This window comes from Humulus lupulus, chromosome 6, assembly GCF_963169125.1.
Source record: "Humulus lupulus chromosome 6, drHumLupu1.1, whole genome shotgun sequence".
Lineage (NCBI taxonomy): Eukaryota > Viridiplantae > Streptophyta > Magnoliopsida > Rosales > Cannabaceae > Humulus > Humulus lupulus.
In genome coordinates this window covers 58051064-58065168 of record NC_084798.1, presented here as the reverse complement: position 1 = coordinate 58065168, position 14105 = coordinate 58051064, and the positions used below count along the sequence as shown (strand labels likewise).

The window sequence follows — 14105 nt, the reverse complement described above, 5'->3', positions numbered from 1 at the left end:
TGCAACCCAGGCGGACTTTTGGGTGTCCAAGATAGACGCCCAGGGAACATGCATATTTTCCCAGCTATACCTAACGATGTTAATGATGCCAGTACTTATTGATACTTAGTTAAACTTGGTATATGTTGCTGATATTTACTAAATTTTGGTTATTTTCTGGGAAATCTTTTTAGTGCCATTTTCTTTTTGTCAATTGGTTTTAGTGCTGTTTTGTTTTTGTTTTTTTAGAAAAAAGGTCATGCAATATTGATTGCTCTATCCTCCTGTCAAGTTTCTGGTATGTATCACAGTAAAACTTAACAGAAATTAACTCAGAATTGAATAAAATCAGGGATTCATAAGCTTGAATTCCCTTGCTGCCTTTTCATTAAAAATACCCAGAATTCGAGAGCTGGGATTCTCTCCAAATACAACACAATTCTTACAGCACAAAGAACATAATACGTAATACTCCCCTTTAATACTCAAGCTCACAGCTCTATTCTGTACCCCAATACATTGTACCCCAGCCCTTCTAACAACTTGCTGACCTGTCATTCCTTCTTACCCCCCTAGCATACACATACGTCAAGGGTGGCCTATCATTACCCCCGGCCCAAAGACGCACCTTGTCCTCAAGGTGGAAATCTGGGAATTGCTGCTGGATTGTGCCCAAATCCTCCCAAGTCGCCTCAAACTCCGGTAGATGTAGCCATTTGATCAACACCTGTGGCTGCTGAAATTGAGTACCGGGACGCAAGGCCAACATCGCTTCAGGCTCAAGAAGCCACTCCAGCTCTTCAGTCAAGTTGGACGGTAAAGGAATGGTTGTTTGATGTGAGCCTAAAGCGGGTCTCAACATCGAAACATGGAAAACTGGGTGAATTTTCATTTGAGGTGGCAGTAGCAACTTGTAGGCTGTCGATCCCACTCTGGCCAGAACTGGAAAAGGTCCAAAAAATAAAGGTCCAAGCTTCTGATTTTTTCTTTTTGCCAAAGTCTGCTGCCTATATGGTTTCAGCTTCACATAAACATTGTCCCCAACTGCAAACTGAACATCGCGCCTCTTTTTATCAGCTTGAGCTTTCATCTTTTGTTGAGCTCGCTGTAAATTCATCTTTAACACATCCAAAATAGCGTCACGGTCGTCCTTCAAATTTTTCTCCACAGCAGAAACAATAGTATGATTGCCTTCAATCCTCATCAACGGCGGGGGGTCTCTGTGGTAAAGAGCCTTAAAAGGCGTCATTCCCGCTGCTGAATGGTACGCTGTATTGTACCAATACTCTGCCCATCCCAGCCATTTGACCCATTGTGAGGGCCGAGAGCTCACAAAACACCTTAAGTAGGTCTCCAAACACCTATTGAGTACCTCGGTTTGGCCATCTGTCTGTGGGTGATAAGCTGAACTATATTTCAGCGAAGTTCCTTGCAACTTAAACAGCTCCTTCCAAAAAAGGCTGAGAAATACTTTGTCCCTATCGGAAACAATGGACTTAGGAATGCCATGTAATTTGACGATCTCTTTGACAAAAACGGCAGCAACAGTAGCAGCTGTATAAGGGTGTCGAAGAGGTACAAAATGGCCATATTTAGACAAACGGTCAACCACCACTAAGATTGAATCGAACCCATTGGAACACGGTAACCCCTCAATGAAATCCATCGATATATCGTCCCAAACTTGGTCCGGTATAGGTAATGGCTGTAACAAACCAGCTGGAGACAGCGCTAAATACTTGCTTTGTTGACAAGTATGACATTCAGCAACAAACTTTTGGATATCTTGTCTCATTCCTTGCCAATAAAAATCAGCGGCGATGCGCTGAAATGTGCGGAATGCCCCTGTGTGACCCCCCATGTTGCTACAGTGATACTCCTGTAATATCAGCGATATAAACGGCGAAGAAGAGGGAACTACCAGCCGCCCTTTGAACTTCAAACACCCCTTCGAAAAAGAGTATCCCAGTACCTCTTTGCCCTGCTGAAGTTGCTGAACAATGGCAGCCAGATTTGGGTCTGTAGCTACATGATTCTTTAAATCTGAAACAGAAATCAGATTAGGAATGGATAAAGCATTGCAAGCGCCAATCTCTGGTACCCGTGAGAGAGCATCAGCGGCTTTGTTTTGAAAACCTGGCTTGTATTGGACCTGAAAATCATAACCCAGCAGCTTCGTAAGCCACTTTTGATGCTCCGTTGCTACCATTCTTTGCTCAAGCAAGTACCTTAAGCTCCGCTGGTCCGTTCGAACTATAAACTGGCGGCCCAAAAGGTAAGGACGCCATTTTTGTATAGCTAAAACCATAGCCAGAAGCTCTCTTTCATAAACTGATTTGCAGCGATCTCTAGGTGATAACGCCTTGCTGAAATAAGCTATTGGACGTTGTTCCTGCATCAAAACAGCCCCAACCCTCGTCCCCGATGCGTCCGTCTCCACTATAAATGGGGCAGCAAAATTTGGTAAGGCTAAAATAGGGGCCTCACACAATGCTTTCTTAAGTGCCAAAAATGCCGCCTGAGCCTCTTAATTCCAGCCAAATGCATCCTTCTTGAGCTGGTCCGTTAACGGTCTTGCCAAATACCCATAACCTCTTACAAATTTTCGATAGTACGTGAGTCCCAAGAATCCTCTTAGCTCCTTTAAATTTCTGGGTGCTGGTCATTCTTCCATCGCTGCCAATTTTAGTGGGTCTGCCGAAACACCTGCTGCTGAAACAATATGCCCCAAATATTCCAGTTGTGACTGCCCAAATAAGCACTTCTTTTTATTTGCATACAACTGATGCTGGCAGAGGCGAGATAACACCAAATCTAAGTGTTGCAAGTGAAGCTCCAAGGAAGCGCTGTAAACAAGTATATCATAAAAAAAAACTAAGACAAACTTTCTCAAAAACTCACGAAAAACATCGTTCATTAAGGCTTGAAAAGTGGCTGGAGCGTTGGTTAGGCCGAATGGCATAACCAAAAATTCGTAATGTCCTTCATGGGTACGGAAAGCCGTCTTCTCAACATCCTTTGCTGCCACCCTTATTTGGTGATAACCCGCCTTGAGGTCGAGTTTTGAAAGACCCTTGCCCCATGTAGTTCGTCCAACAGCTCCTCAATGACTGGAATGGGGAATTTATCAGCAACTGTTTCACGGTTAAATGCTCTATAATCGACCCAAAACCTCCAACTCCCATCTTTTTTTTTACTAGCAGTACGGGGCTCGAAAAGGGACTGGTACTGGGCTGAACTATCCCCGCCTGTAACATCTCCGTCAACAATTTTTCTATCTCATTTTTTTGTATCTGCGCGTACCGGTAAGGGCGCACTGAAATGGGGCCAGCTCCTTCTCTCAAGGTGATGTGGTGCTCATGAGAACGGTGGGGTGTAGTCCTTTTGGCATGTCGAATACAACTTCATGTTTCTGCAGTAATCCTTGTATTTCAGCTCCATTTTCAGTCGGCCTACTGTCAACTTCGGCAGTAAGTGCACCACATTGAATCCAATAGCCCTGTCCTTCATGCTGAACTGAATGAATCAAAGCCTTCAAGGAGATCTGCGACTTGCATAAACTAGGGTCCCCATGCAATGTAATCCATGTACCCCCAATTTCGAATTTCATGACCATGGTGCGCCAGTTCACTTGCATATTCCCCAAAGTACTCAGCCACTGTATACCCAAGATAGCATCGGCTCCCCCCAGTTCTAACAGTAAAAAATCCGTCACCACCCGTAGTGACCCTAGGTCTAACTCCACATTCTTGCAAAGCCCCTCCGTTCGTACTCGTCCCCCGGTGCCCAGCAAAACCCCATAAGCTGTAGTCTCTGTAACGGGCAACTTAACCGCATTAACGAGGTCCTTCGACACAAAATTGTGCGTTGCTCCACCGTCGATAAGCACAGTCACTGGGTGTTCGGCTATTGACCCCAATATTTTCATTGTGTGAGCTGATGATATGCCCACTAATGAGTTAAGTGACAGCATCGCTAATTGTTCTTCCTGTACTGTTTCCTCCCCCGAATCTGGACTAGAGGGGGCTGACTCTTGGCTCTCTGAACCTTCGATCTCATCTGCAATCAACATCACATGCAAAGATTTCTGTTCACAAACGTGCCCCTGATGGAACTTCTTATCGCAGCGAAAACAGACCCCACGATTCTTCTTATCTTGGTACTCCTGCTCCATTAGCCGTCGTAAGGGAGGGGGGGTGACCGGCGTTGCTGACGGCGGCCCAGTGCTGGTCGACGATGGTTGCGGGGAGCTGACCAAAAACGCTGTAGTCGATCTCGTGCTGGGATGCTGCTGTGAAAATCTGGGCAACAAAATTGAGCCGGCCTATGGCCTAGCCGATCTAGTTCGGTGGTGGAAACCCAATCCAGATAGGAAATGGCCCTCTTCAATGCGCTGGGCCGTCTCTATGATTTGAGCCAGGCCCGACGGTTGTAACACGTGCAACGGCCCACGGATCTCCGCCTTCAACCCCTTGTTGAAACTTCCCTCCAAGACGTGTTCAGGAACACCGACTACTCTAGATGCCAGAGCCTCCCATTGAAGCCGATATGCTCTGACTGTAGATTCTTGCTTGACGGACAGTAGCTCTTCCGTCGACGACCCCACGGGAGCAGATCGGAATCGCACCATGAGAAGGTGCTTCAACAATGCCCATGAAGTAATCTGGCGACGGGAATTCTCCCATTGGAACCAAGTAAGAGCGTCTCCATCCAGGCCAATTATAGCTGCCTCCAACATTTCTGCTTCGCTCAATCGATTCAGAAGAAAGAATCTCTCCACACGGAAGACCCAACCCTCTGGGTTCTCGCCAGCAAACAATGGCAGCTCGATGCGTGGTGGTCGGAAATCGCGAGATTGCTGTAAGTCAGGATGTGTAAACGGCTGCCCCGTCGACGGTGTTGGAGGTGGGTGCATTGCCGAAGGAGCTCCGGTTGCTGGATGAGAGGAAGAGCTGTCGCCGTCGACTGCCTTCTTCTGTCGATCATCCGTAGCACTTGTACTTGCCATTCCCGGTTGCTGAGTTGACTGGAGCAGCTGCGTAATATGTGCAACCAAGAATTCCACCTTCTTTTCCAATTCTGGAATTCGTTGTGTGTCCGCTTGTAAAGCGTCCAGCTCCTGCGGCAGGTGTTCGATCTGCGATCGAATTGCCGTAACTTCCTGCCTCAGTTCAGACTGCACCTCGTCGATCTTCTCTTCCACCAGCTCGATCTGAAAATTTGGTTTCTGTCCCATCTTGGATCTGTTGCTCTGATACCACTTGGTATGTATCACAGTAAAACTTAACAGAAATTAACTCAGAATTGAATAAAATCAGGGATTCATAAGCTTGAATTCCCTTGCTGCCTTTTCATTAAAAATACCCAGAATTCGAGAGCTGGGATTCTCTCCAAATACAACACAATTCTTACAGCACAAAGAACATAATACGTAATACTCCCCTTTAATACTCAAGCTCACAGCTCTATTCTGTACCCCAATACATTGTACCCCAGCCCATCTAACAACTTGCTGACCTGTCATTCCTTCTTACCCCCCTAGCATACACATACGTCAAGGGTGGCCTATAAGTTTCATTCAAAATTATGTTTTGTTTTCTAGTAATGTCTTGGACATTGATTTATTTCAGTTCATGTGCTATGTTTTCAGTGTTTATCCTATATTTATTTATTCTGTTTTTACTTTGTTACCTTTTCATAAAAGAAGGATGTTTCAAGCAAGGGGAGAAATATAATAGTACATATAGTTTGCTGCAATGATAAGATTAGTAATCCATAATACGCCTATGTTAGATCATCTCTATATATTGTATTTATTAATTACTCTTGTTTTTCCTTCCTGTTTTTTATTTTTATCCCAATATATTTTTAGTGGAGTTATGCAAGGGAAGGGATTCAAATGCAATGGAGGAATAAGGGCATCAGAAGCAATCTCTCTATTTCGCAACTTCTATGAGCAAGGGAACCCTAATGGTAAGTAGTATCATCATGATTAATACATTGTTTGGTAGTATTGGAAAACTATCAATTTGATTTACATTAGTGTAATCTTTGGGAAGAAATTAATTATATGACTTGAAAAGAGCCTACTGTTCTTATAGAAAACAAAATCATCAGACGTATTTGGAAGTGCGAAAAATGTGCTTGCATACTGCCATTTATGCGACATGAATTTAAGAAATTCTTGCTTGTATTTAGAGGAATACATAACAAAAGTTTCTTGTGTATTTTCTTTATGCTTTGTTTAAAACTTGGATTTTATGGAGGAAATTTTTTGACATTTTAAAAATATATATTTTTTCTCTTTTATATCTATAAATGTTCTAAATTTTATAGTTATATTAAATTTAACTCTCATTCTTAAAAAAATTATTATCTTTTTTTGTTTGAATCTAAATAAAAGACAATAAAAATTAAGAATAGAATATTCTGTCCTTGTGTTGTTGCTGTGGTTTGGTTCAACTAGCCCGAGGTCCGATACTTATCTGATTGGTCCTATTTTAGTTTTTAAAACATCTGCAATTACTTTTTTTGGTTTTAGATTCCACTATCGTAGTCTGATTCAGTTGAATCGTTTTTTTTCTTTCAGTTTTAAGTTATTTTGTTGAACCTACTTTTTCTATGGTCATATATATATATATGTATGTGTTTACTTGAAGGTGTGCTTAAGATATATTCACTAGTATAAATACCTTTAACTAGTTTCTTAGTTTGGAAGGATCCAATGCAACTTGATGGGCCTTGCTGTAATGAGATGTATATTATATAATTTTTCACCTTTTCTTTAGATACTTATCGAAATGTATTTGATAATAATTAGTAGAACTTGAATTTAGTTCTGTGATTTTGTAAAATGCCAAATTTTTACTTGAAGTCATTTTGGTTGTGTTTTGTTGCTCAAACAAATGTACAAGTTCTGTAAAGGGTCCTTGTTCATTCCAGTGTAATTTTTTATTCTTTCAGCTCCGAAGCCTCACAGGCCCATTGTTCGTGGTGAAAACTGTTGAAGATGCCAACTAGCACGTCAGTTGCCATATAACTTGTACAGATGGTCTCTGTGTTGATGTTATTGTTGTTATTGTTATCACCATTGCTATTTCTGCCCATGTTCACTCTCTAAGAGACAATCTGCTTAACTAGATTGAAGGCCATCGCCATGTTTATGTAGAGGATCAAAAGTCAATAGCTATTCCTTGGGCATTCAGAGACTACAGCAAGTCTGAATTGGAAAACTTTCAAGGCCAAAATCAGCAGACACATATCAAGAGAAGAACTGGGGCTCAGCTGTTAGGATCGAGTTTTACGCGTTGAGCTCTATTTTATGCCCAAGTAGTATAATTGAGTTAGAGTGTTAATTATAGACATCAACATCTATAGCTTCTAGCAAGAAGCGAAATGATGATCACCTTATAGCTTGGTCCAATGAGTTAAATGATTGAGTACTCATTTCTGTGATTAAAGTTCATGGAAATATCATTTATAAGGAACTTAGTGGTATTTAAGGATAAAATACAATAAGGGGTAAAATGATAATTTGTACCTGACTTAGTTGTAGATCATCTATAGAGGATTTAATCCCAAATTATGGTTGTAACAATGGATAACATATTTACTTTAAGTGTAAAGCGTTCTATGAGTTCAAGAGTGCAATTCCGAGTTTTTAGTGGAGTTACGATGAATTAATAAAGTAATGAAATTATTCGATAATAAATTTACGGTAACTTATTGGAGCTTGAATTCATGGGTCTATGGTCCCCACAATGTCTTTGATTAAATCATCTAGATAGTCTTGATTAATTGATTTAATTATCAATTAGGATTGTCAAAATTGTTTTGTGTCAATTTTGGACAATTTTACTAAGATGTGAAATTTAGAGAAGAAAATAGAATTTTGGGAAAATTTATTAATTATGACAAATTGGTGTCAAATTGATAAATGGTATTAAATCAGGGTTCAAATTATAATTAATTGATTTGAATAAATAATTTAATTGATTATTGTTTAAATATAATTATAATTATATATATAAAGTTTTAATGAAAAAGATTTCGTAAATCTGTTTATATATATTATAATTATTTAATTAATTAATAAGAGTTTTGTTTTATTATATAATTATAGAAAATAAATATATTTGAATTTAAAAGGCTTTTATGCTTTGAATTTAAAAATGAAAAAAATCCCAAGGCTGGACAAAAAATCTAATATTCAGTCATATAGGGATTTTTAAGCTATTATTTAAATTATTTAATTAAATTAAATTAACTCTAAAATGTTGCTATAAATAGGGACTTAAGTCTGTAGTTGTCAAGTAAGTCTAAAAAAGCAAAAACCTATATTCAAAAGAGACCTATTGTGGCTGCCCATCACTACTCTATTCGTCTCCATAATTTTTCCATCTCATGTGTTGAGAATTGTCCACCATAGTCTAGGTGATCAAATGAAATTGTGGAAGATTGTGTAGCTTGAAGATTCATTTCACTCTCTTGTTATTACTCTGCGACAGAAATGAATAAGGGTTAGAGAGAGTGAAGGAATGAGTCTCAATATCCACTGCGTAAAAGTAAAATTCTCAAACTCTATTATTTGATTTACTTTATGAAATTAATTAGAAACATGTTTTTAAGTTTTTTTATATATTAATTTATTTAATATATGAAACATACTTGAAAAAATTTATGATCCTGTAAAATATATTCCTAACAACTGGCCTTAGGGCCTTGGTAATCAATATTTTCATGCATGAGAATGTTTAATGAATTTTGAGATATGTTTAGCATAATTGATTGGATTTTGTTTTAGTATGAAACATATTGTGTTTATGTGTATTTGTTGCAATTTTTTGTTGGTTTTAGGATTGAAAAACTACACATAATTTTTTGAAAAAAATTGGGATTGATTGGGAAATTTGTGTGTCAGGCACAGTGTACGAAGTCGTCAGGGACCCTGGGGCCGTACGGATCCGTGTGACGTCAGTACGACGGCCCCGTGTGGGACCTGCGACTGGCTTTTTTTCACCAAAAAAAAATTCCAAAAATATCTTAATTTTAATTATTATTATTTTTTTATTAATTTATTTTGTTAAATTAATTCAAATTGTCAAAATATCTGTTGACGCGGTTCTTCGGCAACAGGTAATTAAGAGAAGAAGAAAAAGAGATTAGTACTTAAAAGTAGAACCGCCGCAGATATGAAATCTTTGTGAAAAGAACTAGGTGACCTTAAACACGTTTTTAAGTGGTTCGAAGGTTAAAATCCTTCTACTCCACTAGTCAATATTATTGATATTTTCTGGGTAATTGGTTTACAAAATATATAGCTCTTACAAGACTATTTTTTCCAACCTCTATCAATTCCCAGGGTCTCCATATTTATAGGAGGAGGCACCTGGAAATTGGTAGGGAGGTCATCCCGTGACCTTTCCATTTGTCATATCAAGTCTGTGATATTCATGATTAATTCCTAAACCTGACACACAAGTGTGGTCTAATCAGTATGGAAGGAAACAATGGGCCGCACGGCCCAACCCGTCCGTGGGTGTCTGAATACGCACGTTCCTGCTGCGTGTCCGAGAAGTCAGGGGGATATCGGACACGTGATGGCAGGATTATGCACGTTTATCTTGCGTGTTGACTTCCCATAGGGTCAGAGCTTCCTGAGAAGCTTGCTGCCGGAACAATCCATAACCCGAGCTGATCCGTCAGTGGTCGCCGGATGTTGTTCCCAGCTCCTGGAACATCAAGAGGGAGCAGGAAACTCCATCCCCTCGAGCTAGAAAGGGCCCGTCCTGAAGATAAAGCCTCTGGCCTGTGGGAGCCTCGGGCTAAATCATGTTTAGTCCGAGGATCGCCCTGCTAAACAGCCCGTGGGAAAGCCAGGGCGTACAATATCTTCTTTTATAATCATGTTGATAAAATTGATTATTTTTATTGTAAAATTAGATATTGACTTTTAAAGTTATGGTAATATCTAGATATTTTGGTTGAATTTGAGAATAGATATATTTTAAAAAAGAATAAGATATTTTGGTTGAGTTTGAAAATATATATTTTTATGATATTTTAGTTATCATAATAATAAAATTAATTATTTTTGCATAAAAATAACAATTAGTTTTATTAATATCTATTAGAATTTTTGTGCAATTATTCTATAAATCAAATATCCCATAGATATTAAATTAAATTTTATTAATTTAATATATTTCCTAAAATAACATAATTGAGTTAATTATTGATAAATGAAATCCAAATCAACTTAAGTAATTGTTGATGGATTTTATTTAAATTGATTTAATTATTATTGCAAAATTGTAATTAATTATGAATTTTGTGTAGATAAATTCTAGATTAATTAATTATGGTATTTTTGCAAATGTGATAAATTGTGATATTTTTGCATAAACACATAGATATTACTCATTTAGTAACATGATTAGAATATTCAGTTATGTGACATATCTGTGAACTGTATGTGATTTTTTGCAATTGGACTTAGATGCATATAGTGAGTCATATGTTTGGATATATATATATTTATGTGTTTTGGTTGCTAAATAAAATATTCATAAAGTTATAGGTTTTATTTGGGTCCATTAGAAAATGGAAAACTTAAATTCCTCTCTTGTGGGTGATTCCACTTGTGAATGTTTATTTGCTTTGCATGATTATAATGAGTCTAATCAATTAATAACAATTAATAAAACGAAGATTTAAATTCCTGTCTTTTGGGCATTGTGTGGAAGTTAGGGGGCCTTAGTAGTGGGTATGACATACTGAACTCAGTCGTCATGCATGCAAACTCAAATTGTTAAAGTCCATTTACCTGAGTTGGACTTAATTGTCTTAGGTTTATTTTTTTCTAGATTGTTGAACCTAATAATTGATTAGCAACAAATTAATTCTAACTTAATTGAATTTGTTTCTTTGTGACACTTTAGAATCAATAGAAAATTATAGGACTTTGGTTTAAAATTTATTTTACAAATTAATTTTTGAAGAACCTTAGTCATTAATTTTAGAAAAAATGATAATAAAAATACTTAACATAATTATATAATGAGCTTGTTTTAAGAATTATATTCGATTAGTTTAATTAACAAGGTCGATAGCTTAATGGGGCCTCGAGACGCTTTGATTCGTCCCCCTACGGAAGATATTTATTAGTTATTTTGACAATGTTAGATTTCAAAAGATAGATATTTATATGTCAAATTCTAATAGACTCACCTTAACGGTGTCTGCTAGGACTAAATCTATGATTATCGAAATCGTGGGTCTAACTCATAAAATAAGAAATTTTATTTTCTTATTTTAATCGAATAGTAGGTTGTTAATAATGGTGTCCATTATTAAATGAGTTTACAACTCTATTTAACTAGTGGTATTTTTTTTTACTCTCGCCAACCGGAACAAGGATATCATAGATTAGTTTAAAATCTAAAGAAATAGAGATATCGTTGTTTTTTTGTGTGTGTATATTTTCTCATATCTTATATATATTTGGTATATGTTGTGCTATTTCTTAAAATTTGTGTGAATAGAAGTTTTATTGAGCAAAATTGATTGATTTCTATTTTATTGACAACTGGTAGTTTTAATTATGGTTGTGTCCACTCTCATCCTTTCTCAACTTTCGATGGAGAAACTCACTGGAGAAAACTTCCTTAAGTTGAAATAGAACATCAACATTGTATTGATTGGTGACAACTCCAAGTTTGTCATGACTGAGGAATCCTCGGAAGTTCCAGCTGAAGGAGCTACCAAGTCTGTAAGAGACAAATACAAGCGTTGGAAGGCGGCTAACAACAAGGAGCGATACTACATGTTGACTAGTATGGTTGACGCTCTTAAGAAAAAAATGGAGTATGTTGAGACGACCTACAAAATCATGGAACAACTCCAAGACATGTTCGGAGCAAAGTTTGTGCAAACTCATTCTGAGGCCACCAAGAAGTATGCCAATGCTCGGATGACACCGTCTCAGCACGTTCATGATCACATGATCAAGATGAAAAACTAATTTCAGGAAGCTGAACTACATGGAACTACAATAGATGAGGAGACTTAAGTCAGCTTAATCCTCATCAGTCTCTCTCCAGCTTTCCAACCGTTCACCACCAACTATGTTTTGAATAAACTTTATTATGGTCTGACACAGCTCATGAATGAGATTCAGGCTTTCGATTCTATCATGGGTGAACCGAGTAAGGGAGGAGAAAAGAAGACTACAGGTGCTGCTGCTGATCCAGCTAAGGTTGAAGTTAACCTAGCTTCATCTTTGAAAGCTGGAAACAAGAAGAAGGGTGGACATAGCGCCAACCCAAAGCCTGCAAAGACGAGTGCACAACCAAATGCACAGACTCCTAAGGGGAAGAAAAAGAAGAACAAGAAAGGTTAAGGTAAATGCTTTCACTGCAATGAGAATGGGCATTGGGAACAAGATTGCCCTAAGTTTCCAGCAGTAAAAAACAAAGGTATTGATTATAGTTCATTTATCTTAGAAACATGTGTTTTAGAGAATGATAAATATGGATTATTAGTTCTTGATCTACTAACCATGTTTGTAATTCTTTACTGCTTCTTGAATCATGGGAGGAGGTGGACGAAGGGGGTTAAAGCTTAGAGTTGGGAACAGAGTGTTCATTGCGGTCCAAGCTAAAGGAAGAGCTCGCATGAAGTTTGGAAATATATATTTAATTTTAAATGATGTATTTTTTTATTCAGGATTTTAGTAGAAATTTAATTTCAATTTCCATGTTGCAATCAGTACAATTTGTTATGACTTGTACAAGTTCGAATATATCTATTTCTTTCAATGGATCACAATTTTGTATTGCATGATTGGAAAACAGGCTTTATATTCTGTGACCTGATGAACCCCTCGTGTTTAATAATGAATTATTCAAAGTAGCTAAACCTAGGATCGATAAATGTCAAAAGACCGATAACGATAACATGACGTATTTATGGCAATTGAGACTAGGTTACATTGGCTATGATAGGATTCAAATACTTACAAAGGATGAGCCTTTGAGGGAACTCACCATAGGTGAATTACCTATCTATGAATCATGTCTAGAAGGAAAACTGACCAAGCATCCATTCTCTACAAAGGGTGATAGGGCCAAATAACCACTTGGAATAGTACATTCAGATGTTTGTAGACCTCTGAATGTGAAAGCCATGGGTGGTTTTGAGTATTTCATCACTTTCATTGACGATTACTCTAGATACTCATGTCTTTACCTAATGCATAGGAAATCATAAACATTTTCAAAGTTTCAGGAATTCCTAGGTATGGCTCAGAACCAATTAGGTAAAACATTAAAGATCTTGCGATCTGATAGGGGTGGAGAATATTTGGATATCCAGTTCCAAGATCATTTAACTAAACTTGGGATTTTATCACAACTTACAGCCCCTGGTACTCCGCAACAAAACGGTGTAGCGGAACGCCAAAACGAAACTTTATTGGAAATGGTTAGATGCATACGTAGCTACTCAACTTTGCCAACTTCATTCTACGGACATGCAATTGAAACTGTGAACGACATTCTAAATGTCGTACCTTCCAAATCAATCTCCAAAACACCTTTAGAACACTGGAATGGTCGTGAACCTAGCTTACGTCATTTTAGAATCTGGGGGTGTCCCACCCACATCTTAAGGAAAAAGGAAGGAAAGCTAGAATCGCAAACCGAAGTTTGCATGTTTTTTGGCTATCCTTAAGGCACTTGGGGTGGACTTTTCTATAGTCATTTAGAAAAGAAAGTGTTTACTTCCACAAATGCTACTTTTTTGGAAAATGACTATGTCAAAAACTTCAAAACACGCAGCAAAGTAGTTTTAGACGAGATGGTTGAAGAATTGACTCCAACAAATGTTCCATCGTCATCAACACAAGTTGATGATGAAATTCCCACTCTTCATGTCCAATCGACGCAAGTCGATTTAAATGAAGAAAGTACCACTATTCCCGAGCAAACAGTCACAGAGCCTCGTCGTAGTGGGAGGGTTTCTAGGAACCCAAATCTCTATGGTTTGGATGGTGAAACCAATATGGTTGTTGGTGATACTGGTGACAATGATCCGCTGTCTTTCAAAAAGGCAATGGATAGCCCTGA

At 38.0% G+C, this 14105-nt stretch overlaps 1 protein-coding gene across 3 annotated transcripts in view; it reads left to right on the top strand.

Annotated features, from left to right (window-relative positions):
* The window catches only part of LOC133782199 (tRNA-specific adenosine deaminase TAD2), a 46286-nt gene extending 38978 nt beyond the window's left edge, over window positions 1-7308 (top strand). For all 3 annotated transcript variants that reach the window (XM_062221412.1, XM_062221413.1, XM_062221414.1), the window contains exons 7-8: window positions 5852-5952; window positions 6943-7308. In XM_062221412.1, coding sequence (XP_062077396.1) covers window positions 5852-5952; window positions 6943-6986 — 145 coding nt within the window. In that variant the 3' untranslated portion in view covers window positions 6987-7308. The remainder of the gene's footprint in view (window positions 1-5851; window positions 5953-6942) is intronic.
* Window positions 7309-14105: the final 6797 nt, after the last annotated feature.